This window comes from Pithys albifrons, chromosome 6 (genome assembly GCF_047495875.1).
Source record: "Pithys albifrons albifrons isolate INPA30051 chromosome 6, PitAlb_v1, whole genome shotgun sequence".
Taxonomy (NCBI): Eukaryota; Metazoa; Chordata; class Aves; order Passeriformes; family Thamnophilidae; genus Pithys; species Pithys albifrons.
The window spans coordinates 62,246,652-62,257,528 of NC_092463.1; the positions used below are offsets into that span (position 1 = coordinate 62,246,652).

The window sequence follows — 10,877 nt, forward strand, 5'->3', positions numbered from 1 at the left end:
GGCATCGAGACTCTGGGGGGACATTGGGGGGACACGGAGGGATACACGGGGGTCATCGGGACACTGAGGGGACACACGGGGGGCACCGGGACACTGGGGGGACACGAGAGACACAGGGGAGGGGGGGACCAGGACACTGGGGGGACACACGACGGGACACACGGGGGCACCGGGACCATGCGGGGACACTGGAGGGACACACGGGGGAACACATCTGGGGGACACACAGGGGCGTCGAGACCCTGGGGGGACACACGGGGGGGACCGGGACACTGGGGGGACACGAGAGACACAGGGTGGGGACCGGGACACTGGGAGGACACACGGCGGGACACACGGGGGCACCGGGACCATGCGGGGACACTGGAGGGACACACGGGGGGACACATCTGGGGAACACACAGAGGCATCGAGACCTTGCGGGGACACACGGGGGGACACATACGGGGGGGGAGGGCACCGGGACACTGGGGGGACACGGGGTACACCGGGGGGACACACGGGGGGCACCAGGACACTGGGAGTACACGGGGGGGCACACAGGGGGACACACGGGGGCATCGAGACCCTGGAGGGACACACAGGGAGGACACCGGGACACTGGGGGGACACGAGAGACACGGGGGGGGGGGGACCAGGACACTGGGGGGACACACGACGGGACACACGGGGGCACCGGGACCATGCGGGGACACTGGAGGGACACACGGGGGGGACACATCTGGGGGACACACAGAGGCATCGAGACCCTGCGGGGACACTGGGGACACACACGGAGGGGGGCACCGGGACACTGGGGGAACACGGGGGGCACCAGGACACCGGGGGGACACACGGGGGGCACCAGGACACTGGGAGTACACGGGGGGGCACACAGGGGGACACACGGGGGCATCGAGACCCTGGAGGGACACACAGGGAGGACACCGGGACACTGGGGGGACACGAGAGACACGGGGGGGGGGGACCAGGACACTGGGGGGACACACGACGGGACACACGGGGGCACCGGGACCATGCGGGGACACTGGAGGGACACACGGGGGGGACACATCTGGGGGACACACAGAGGCATCGAGACCCTGCGGGGACACTGGGGACACACACGGAGGGGGGCACCGGGACACTGGGGGAACACGGGGGGGCACCAGGACACCGGGGGGACACACGGGGGGCACCAGGACACGGGGAGTACACGGGGGGGGGCACACAGGGGGACACACGGGAGGGACTGGGACACTGGGGGGACACGAGAGACACGCGGCGGGGGGGGGGGGGGACCAGGACACGGAGGGATACACGGGGGACATCGGGACACTGAGGGGACACGGGAGACACACGGGGGGGACACACAGGGGACATTGAGACACTGGGGGTTCTCAGGGGACACACGGCGGGCATTGGGACACGGGGGGACACGTGGGGTAGGGGCACATCAGGGGGGACGGTCCCCGCGGGGCAGGGTCACCTCTGTCGCAGGGTCACACGTGGGATCGGGGCACTCCATGGGCAGGGTCACCCCATGGGACATGGTGCTCATGGGACAGGGTCACCTATGGGACATGGTGCTCATAGGACAGGGTCACCTATGGGACGGGGTCACCCCATGGGACATGATCACCCCACGTCCATGGTCACCCATGGACTGTGCCAGTGGGTGGCACAGGGGTGACCGTGGCAGGTGGCACAGGGTGGTAAATAATGTAGGACCTACCTTAGAGACAGGGGGAGCCTGGGGAGAGGTGCCAGGTGAGGGGATGTGGGTATGTGACCTTGGGATGTCACCACTGGGGATGTGGGTTGGTGTGGGGACACTGAGGTGGCTTTGGGGTGTCAGTGCTGGGGACAGTGTGGTGGCTTTGGGATGTCACCCCTGGGGATGTGTTTTAGTCTGGGGACACTGAGGTGGCTTTGGAGTGTCATCCCTGGGGATGTGGGTTGGTCTGGGGACACTGAGGTGGCTTTGGGGTGTCACCACTGGGGATGTGGGTTGGTCTGGGGACACTGAGGTGGCTTTGGAGTGTCATCCCTGGGGATGTGGTTTGGTCTGGGGACACTGAGGTGGCTTTGCGGTGTCAGTGCTGGGGACAGTGTGGTGGCTTTGGGGTGTCACCACTGGGGATGTGGGTTGGTCTGGGGACACTGAAGTGGCTTTGGGGTGTCACCACTGGGGATGTGGGTTGGTCTGGGGACACTGAGGTGGCTTTGGGGTGTCATCCCTGGGGATGTGGGTTGGTCTGGGGACACTGAGGTGGCTTTGGGGTGTCATCCCTGGGGATGTGGTTTCGTCTGGGGACACTGAGGTGGCCTTGGAGTGTCAGTGCTGGGGATCCTGTGGTGGCTTTGGGGTGTCAGTGCTGGGGATGTGGGTTGGTCTGGGGACACTGAGGTGGCTTTAGGGGGGTCAGTGTTGGGGACCCTGTGGTGGCTTTGGGGTGTCAATGCTGGGGACAGTGTGGTGGCTTTGGGGTGTCACCACTGGGGATGTGGGTTGGTCTGAGGATGCCGTGGTGGCCTTGGAGTGTCAGTGCTGGGGACCCCGTGGTGGCTTTGGGGGGTCACCACTGGGGATGTGGGTTGGTGTGGGGACCCTGTGGTGGCTTTGGGGGGTCAATGCTGGGGACAGTGTAGTGGCTTTGGAGTGTCAGTGCTGGGGATGTGGGTTGGTCTGAGGATGCCGTGGTGGCCTTGGAGTGTCAGTGCTGGGGACAGTGTGGTGTCTTTGGGGTGTCACCACTGGGGATGTGGGTTGGTCTGGGGACACTGAGGTGGCTTTGGGGTTTCAGTGCTGGGGATGTGGGTTGGTCTGGGGACACTGAGGTGGCTTTGGAGTGTCATCCCTGGGGATGTGGTTTGGTCTGGGGACACTGAGGTGGCTTTGGGGTGTCATCCCTGGGGATGTGGGTTGGTCTGGGGACACTGAGGTGGCTTTGGGGTGTCACCACTGGGGATGTGGTTTGGTCTGGGGACAGTGTGGTGGCTTTGGGGTGTCACCACTGGGGATGTGGGTTGGTCTGGGGACACTGAGGTGGCTTTGGGGTGTCAGTGCTGGGGATGTGGGTTGGTCTGGGGACACTGAGGTGGCTTTGGGGTGTCAGTGCTGGGGATGTGGGTTGGTCTGGGGACACTGAGGTGGCTTTGGGGTGTCAGTGCTGGGGATGTGGGTTGGTCTGGGGACACTGAGGTGGCTTTGGGGTGTCACCACTGGGGATGTGGGTTGGTCTGGGGACACTGAGGTGGCTTTGGGGTGTCAGTGCTGGGGTCATTGTGGTGGCTTTGGATGCCACTGCTGGACTCCCCATGCAGGGCCCTCGGTGGGTGACCCCAGGACATGTGTGGGGACCCTCTGGTGGCTGTGGCACGCTGGCCATGTGGCCCTGCCCGGGGACTGGTGGCCGTGGCTGTTTCCTGCCATTAATCACCGCTAATTGGCTTTGCCCTGCCGGGCCCTGGAGCCCGGGGAGGGGGAGGTGGGGGGGTCACGGGGGTGCTGTAAGAGGATTTCCCTGCTCCTTCCTGTGGCTCAGTCACCCCGGGGTCCCGCTCCCTGCTGCCCACCCGGTCCCAGCCACATGCCACGCACCCGCCGGGACAAGGGGACCCCCAAGGACACGGAGCCCCCGCGGAAGGGGAAGGGTGGGGGCGAGGCGGGGGAGAAACCCCCCAAAGCCCCCGAGGACCCCCCGGCCCACAAGAATTCCGGCTCTGAGTCCCGGCACGGCGGCCACGGGCAGAAGAGCGGGAAGAAGAGCCCCGGGGACCCCCACGCTGCTGCCACCAAGACCTACTCCCCATTCCTCAACACTGTCTTCGGCAAGGTGGGGACAGCAGGGGGGCATGGGGACCGAGGGGACATGGGGACATGAGGGTGAGAGTGGAGATGGAGGGACCCTGGGAATGGAGGGGATGTGAGGATGGTGGGGCTGGCGACAGGGACAGCCCAGGGCCCTGGGTGTGGAGGGATGTGGGGACGGTGGAGATGGGGACAGGGACAGTCCAGGACCTTGTGGATGGAGGGGGAACAGGGGCACTAGGGACGTGGTCAGGGACACCCTGGAACCCTGGGGCTGGCTGGGACATGGGGACAGTGGGGATGGGGACATGGGGACGGGGACAGTCCAGGGCCCTGGGGATGGAGGAGACGGGGGGTGGGGGAACAGTGGGAATGGGGTTGGGGACTGTGGAATGGGGACACTGGGGATATTCCAGAACCATGGGGATGGAAGGGACATGGGGAGAGTGGGGATGGGGTTGAGTACACTCCAGGACCCTGGGGATGGAGGGGACATTGGACACTGGGGACATAGTCAGAGTCACTCTGGGACCCTAGGGATGGGGACAAGCGGGAATGGGGACAGGGACTCTCTGGAATCCTGAGGATGAAGGGGTTATGGGGCACCGGGAACATGGTCAGGGACCTGGGGAGAGAGGGAACATGGGGGACTGGGGATGGCTTTAGGGACACCCCAGGGCCATGAGGATAGAGGGGACACCCTAAAGGGACACCCTGGGCAGGGGCAGCTGAGCTCTGGGGGGAAACATCCTGCCCTCTCACCTACGGAGTACAAAGCCCCCTCAGCAGCACCCACACCTGATCCAGAGCCTCGGGGTCCCAGGGTGGGCCAGCCCCAGGGTGGGTGACAGCAGAGGGGACACGGGGACCAGGAGAGGGCAGGCAGGGGGCACAGGCACGGGGCAGGGCGGGACTTTGCCTCCAATCCTGCTAATCCTCTGCCTGAGTTAATTTTGGCCCACAATTAAAAGGAGGGTGACATGGAGGGTTGGGGGGTGGGGAGGTGCACAGAGTTGGGTCTCACTCTGATGTCACCCACCCTGTGTCCCATCCAGGAGCGGGAGCTGTCACCGGAGGAGCTGGATGGTGAGCAGAGGGGACAGGGTGGGACAGTGGCTTAGGGACTTGGAGAGGTGTATGGCCTCAGGGAGGGATCTGCCATGGGGGACAGTGCCATGGCCACGGAGGGCTCTCCCCTGGGGGGGACAGTTATCATGGGGACATGGCCATGGAGGGCTCTCCCATAGGGGGACACAGCCATGAGGACATGGCCATGGAGGATCTGCCATGGGGGGACAGTCCCATGGGGACATGGCCATGGAGGATCTGCCATGGGGGGACAGTGCCATGGGGACATGGCCATAGAGGGCTCTCCCCTGAGGGGACAGAGCCATGGGGACATGGCCATGGAGGGCTCTTCCAAGGGGGGACAGTCCCATGGGGACATGGCCATGGAGGATCTGCCATGGGGGGACAGTCCCATGGGGACATGGCCATGGAGGGCTCTCCCATAGGGGGACAGAGCCATGAGGACATGGCCATGGAGGGCTCTCCCATAGCGGGGACAGTGCCATGAGGACATGGCCATGGAGGGCTCACCCATGGGGGGACACAGCCATGGGGACATGGCCATGGAGGGCTCTCCCATAGCGGGGACAGTGCCATGAGGACATGGCCATGGAGGGCTCTCCCATAGCGGGGACAGTGCCATGAGGACATGGCCATGGAGGGCTCACCCATGGGGGGACACAGCCATGGGGACATGGCCATGGAGGGCTCTCCCATAGCGGGGACAGTGCCATGAGGACATGGCCATGGAGGGCTCACCCATGGGGGGACACAGCCATGAGGACATGGCCATGGAGGGCTCACCCATGGGGGGACACAGCCATGAGGACATGGCCATAGAGGGCTCTCCCCTGAGGGGACAGTGTTATGGGGACATGGGCATGGAGGGCTCTCCCATAGGGGGACAGTGTTATGGGGACATGGCCATGGAGGGCTCTCCCAAGGGGGGACAGTGTTATGGGGACATGGCCATGGAGGGCTCTCCCAAGGGGGGACAGTGCCATGAGGACATGGGCATGGAGGGCTCTCCCATAGGGGGTCACAGCCATGAGGACATGGCCATGGAGGATCTGCCATGAGGACATGGCCATGGAGGGCTCTCCCAAGGGGGGACAGTGTCATGGGGACATGGCCATGGAGGGCTCTCCCATAGGGGGACAGAGCCATGGGGACATGGCCATGGAGGGCTCTCCCATAGGGGGACAGTGCCATGGGGACATGGCCATGGAGGGCTCTCCCATAGGGGGACAGTGCCATGGGGACATGGCCATGGAGGATCTGCCATGAGGACATGGCCATGGAGGGCTCTCCCAAGGGGGGACAGTGTCATGGGGACATGGCCATGGAGGGCTCACCCATGGGGGGACACAGCCATGAGGACATGGCCATGGAGGATCTGCCATGAGGACATGGCCATGGAGGGCTCTCCCAAGGGGGGACAGTGTCATGGGGACATGGGCATGGAGGGCTCTCCCATAGGGGGGACAGTGTCATGGGGACATGGGCATGGAGGGCTCTCCCATAGGGGGGACAGTGTCATGGGGACATGGCCATGGAGGGCTCACCCATGGGGGGACACAGCCATGAGGACATGGCCATGGAGGGCTCTCCCATAGGGGGACACAGCCATGGGGACATGGCCATGGAGGGCTCTCCCATAGGGGGATACAGCCATGGGGACATGGCCATGGAGGGCTCTCCCAAGGGGGGACAGTGCCATGAGGACATGGGCATGGAGGGCTCTCCCATAGGGGGACACAGCCATGGGGACATGGCCATGGAGGGCTCTTCCAAGGGGGGACAGTCCCATGGGGACATGGCCATGGAGGGCTCTCCCATAGGGGGACACAGCCATGAGGACATGGCCATGGAGGATCTGCCATGAGGACATGGCCATGGAGGGCTCTCCCATAGGGGGACACAGCCATGGGGACAAGGCCATGGAGGGCTCTCCCCTGGGGGGACACAGCCATGAAGACATGGCCATGGAGGGCTCTCCCATAGGGGGACACAGCCATGGGGACAAGGCCATGGAGGATCTGCCATGAGGACATGGCCATGGAGGGCTCTCCCAAGGGGGCACAGTGCCACGGGATCACGTGCCACAGCACTGCATCCAAGAACATCCCTGCCCCGGGGTGTGGTGGTGCCCGGTGGTGCCCATGTGCCCACGTGTCCCTGTGTGCCCATGCCCAGAGCTGCTGGACGCCTTCAAGGAGTTCGACACGGACCAGGACGGGTACATCAGCTACAAGGACCTGGGCGCCTGCATGCGCACCCTGGGGTACATGCCCACCGAGATGGAGCTCATCGAGATCTCCCAGCACATCAAGATGAGGAGTGAGCAGGGGCCAGGGGGGCTGGGGGGCCTGGGGTGGGGGGGACACGGGGAGCTGAGGGTGTCCCCTTGCACCGCAGTGGGCGGGCGCGTGGACTTCGAGGACTTTGTGCAGATGATGGGCCCGAAGCTGCGGGAGGAGACGGCGCACATGGTGGGCGTGAGGGAGCTGAAGATCGCCTTCCGTGAGGTACTGCCGTGCCCAGGGCCCGTGGGGACTGTGGTGGGGACACGGCCAGGAGGGGACCATGGCCACAGGGACACTGCACATGGGTGACCAAGGCCATGAGGGACCATGACCATTGCCACAGCGACCATGGTAACGGTCAGGGGGGAACCACAGGCATGGAGAGGACAGTGACCCTGGAGAGACCATGGTGGGGACAATGACCATGGGGTGACCACAGGCATGGAGAGGACAGTGACCCTGGAGAGACCATGGTGGGGACAATGACCATGGGGTGACCACAGGCATGGAGAGGACAGTGACCCTGGAGAGACCATGGTGGGGACAATGACCATGGGGTGACCACAGGCATGGAGAGGACAGTGACCCTGGAGAGACCATGGTGGGGACAATGACCATGGGGTGACCACAGGCATGGAGAGGACAGTGACCCTGGAGAGACCATGGTGGGGACAATGACCATGGGGTGACCACAGGCATGGAGAGGACAGTGACCCTGGAGAGACCATGGGGTGACCACAGGTATGGAGGGGACAGTGACCCTGGAGAGACCATGGGGGTGACCACAGGTATGGAGGGGACAGTGACCCTGGAGAGACCACGGTGGGGACAATGACCATGGGGTGACCACAGGCATGGAGAGGACAGTGACCCTGGAGAGACCACGGTGGGGACAATGACCATGGGGTGACCACAGGCATGGAGAGGACAGTGACCCTGGAGAGACCATGGGGTGACCACAGGTATGGAAGGGGACAGGGACCATGGGGAGATGGTGACCATGAAGGTAAGAAGGGGACAGTGACCACAGGAAGACCATGGATGACACTGACCATGGACTGACCAGACATGGAGGGGACAGTGACCATGAGGGATCAGTGACCATGAGCATGACCATAAGCAGAGAGGACAGTGACCACAGGAAGACCATATGGAGACCACATTCATGGAAGACTGGTGTCCATGGTGGGTGGCCAAAGACATGGAGGGGACAGTGACCATGGGGGTGACCACAGGCATGGAGAGGACAGTGACCCTGGAGAGACCATGGTGGGGACAATGACCATGGGGTGACCACAGGCATGGGAGGGGACAGTGACCATGGGGGTGACCACAGGCATGGGAGGGGACAGTGACCATGGAGGTGACCACAGGCATGGGAGGGGACAGTGACCATAGGTGTGACCACAGGCATGGGAGGGGACAGTGACCATGGAGGTGACCACAGGCATGGGAGGGGACAGTGACCATAGGTGTGACCACAGGCATGGGAGGGGACAGTGACCATGGGGGTGACCACAGGCAGACAGTGTGTAGGCCACACCCACAGAGGAATGGTGACCATGGAGGGTGACCAAAGACATGAGAGGGGACAGTGACAATGGGGGATCAGTGACGACTGAGCGTGACCATGAGCGTGACCACAAGCACAGAGGGGGACAGCGATCTTGGGAAGACCATGGGGACACCCTGGCCACAGAGGGGGACGGTGACCCCAGGCAGCTGGGGGTGGCTGTGGGCATGGCAGGAGGGCGGTGGGGCCGGGGTGGGAGGGTGACCCCCGGCCCCGCAGTTCGACATGAACGGGGACGGGGAGATCAGCACGGCGGAGATGCGCGAGGCCATCGCGGCACTGCTCGGGGAGCAGCTCAAGGCGCAGGAGGTGGACGAGATCCTGCAGGACGTGGACCTCAACGGGGATGGGCGCGTGGACTTCGACGGTGAGGGACACCCCGCACTGCCCCTTCCCAGGGGGCTGCGGAGGGAGGGAGGGAGGGGGACCCCTCCCCTGACACCCCCTGCTCCCCCCGCAGAGTTTGTCATGATGTTGTCGTCACGGTAACGGAGCCTCCGGGCAGGAGGAGACCCCCCCAAACCCACCCCAGCGTCTCTTCAGCTGCTCCCTGCCCCTCTCTGCCACCATTAGGGCTCGGAGCAAACAGCTGGAGTGGAGCATCTGGGAATGGGGTGGACACGAGACCCCCAACACCAAGAGCCCCCGAGGGGTGGTGGCAGGACTGGGGGGACCCCAATAAAACCCCTTGGTTGCAGCTGGAGGAACGTGTCTGGTGGGCGTGGGGAGCGGCCAAGGGCTGGGATGTGGGGTGGGGGGAGAGGGGTGGGATGTGGGGGTCACTGTCCCCTTGGCCACCTTGAGCCACCCCTGGAGGTGGGGAACAGGGGTGCCATGGGATCCCACAAGGGACAGAGGGGGGTTCCACAGGGGATATGGAGGGGTCCTATAGAGGATGGGAGGGGTCCCATGGCAGTTCCACAGTGGTCCCATGGAGGATGAGGGGGGTGTCACAGAGGTCCCATAAGGGGCAAAAGGGGTGGTCCCATGGGGGTCCCATGAAAGCCAGAGGGTCCCACGGGGGTCCCATGGAGGACAGAGGGTCCCACAGGGGCACTGGGGGATCCATGAGGGTCCCATGCAGGACAGGTGTCCCATAGGGGCACTGGGGGACCCATGAGGGTCTCATGGAGGACAGGTGTCCCACAGGGGCACTGGGGGACCCATGAGGGTCCCATGGAGGACAGGTGTCCCATAGGGGCACTGGGGGGCCCCATGGGGGTCCCATGCAGGACAGGTGTCCCATAGGGGCACTGGGGGACCCATGAGGGTCCCATGGAGGACAGGTGTCCCATAGGGGCACTGGGGGACCCCACGAGGGTCCCGTGCAGGACAGGTGTCCCATAGGGGCACTGGGGGGCCCCACGAGGGTCCTATGCAGGACAGGTGTCCCATAGGGGCACTGGGGGGCCCCACGAGGGTCCCATGGAAGACAGGTGTCCCATAGGGGCACTGGGGGGTCCCACGGGGGTCCCATGGAGGCCAGAGGGTCCCATAGGGGCACTGGGGGCCCCATGGGGGTCCCATGCAGGACAGGTGGCCCACAGGGGCACTGGGGGACCCATGAGGGTCCCATGCAGGACAGGTGTCCCATAGGGGCACTGGGGGACCCATGAGGGTCCCATGCAGGACACGTGTCCCACAGGGGCACTGGGGGACCCATGAGGGTCCCGTGCAGGACAGGTGTCCCATAGGGGCACTGGGGGGCCCCACGAGGGTCCCGTGCAGGACAGGTGTCCCATAGGGGCACTGGGGGGCCCCACGAGGGTCCCGTGCAGGACAGGTGTCCCACAGGGGCACTGGGGGACCCCACGGGGGTCCCATGCAGGACAGGTGTCCCACAGGGGCACTGGGGGACCCATGAGGGTCCCATGCAGGACAGGTATCCCATAGGGGCACTGGGGGGCCCCATGGGGGTCCCATGCAGGACAGGTGGCCCACAGGGGCACTGGGGGACCCATGAGGGTCCCATGCAGGACAGGTGTCCCATAGGGGCACTGGGGGACCCATGAGGGTCCCATGCAGGACAGGTGTCCCACAGGGGCAGTGGGAGGCCCCACGAGGGTCCCATGGAGAACACAGTGGGGTCCTACAGGGACAGGGGGGTGGCTGCCTGGGGGTGTGGCAGGGATGGGGC

The 10,877-nt window shown here is 64.7% G+C and overlaps 1 protein-coding gene across 1 annotated transcript; it reads left to right on the forward strand.

Moving 5' to 3' along the window:
• Positions 1 to 3,504: 3,504 nt before the first annotated feature.
• On the forward strand, positions 3,505 to 9,362 carry CABP4 (calcium binding protein 4). The gene is made up of 6 exons (XM_071559572.1): positions 3,505 to 3,818; positions 4,849 to 4,879; positions 7,058 to 7,201; positions 7,280 to 7,389; positions 8,960 to 9,107; positions 9,201 to 9,362. Exons 1-6 carry the CDS (start codon positions 3,573 to 3,575, stop codon positions 9,227 to 9,229), a joined length of 708 nt encoding a protein of 235 aa, XP_071415673.1. The 5' UTR covers positions 3,505 to 3,572; the 3' UTR covers positions 9,230 to 9,362.
• Positions 9,363 to 10,877: the final 1,515 nt, after the last annotated feature.

Excerpts from the sequence above, each read along its gene's own strand:
- CABP4 (XM_071559572.1), top strand. The coding sequence starts at position 3,573 with ATGCCACGCACCCGCCGGGACAAGGGGACCCCCAAGGACACGGAGCCC. Across the intron at positions 3,819-4,848 it reads TCAACACTGTCTTCGGCAAG|GAGCGGGAGCTGTCACCGGA; the intron begins GTGGGGACAGCA and ends TGTCCCATCCAG. Across the intron at positions 7,202-7,279 it reads CCAGCACATCAAGATGAGGA|TGGGCGGGCGCGTGGACTTC; the intron begins GTGAGCAGGGGC and ends CTTGCACCGCAG.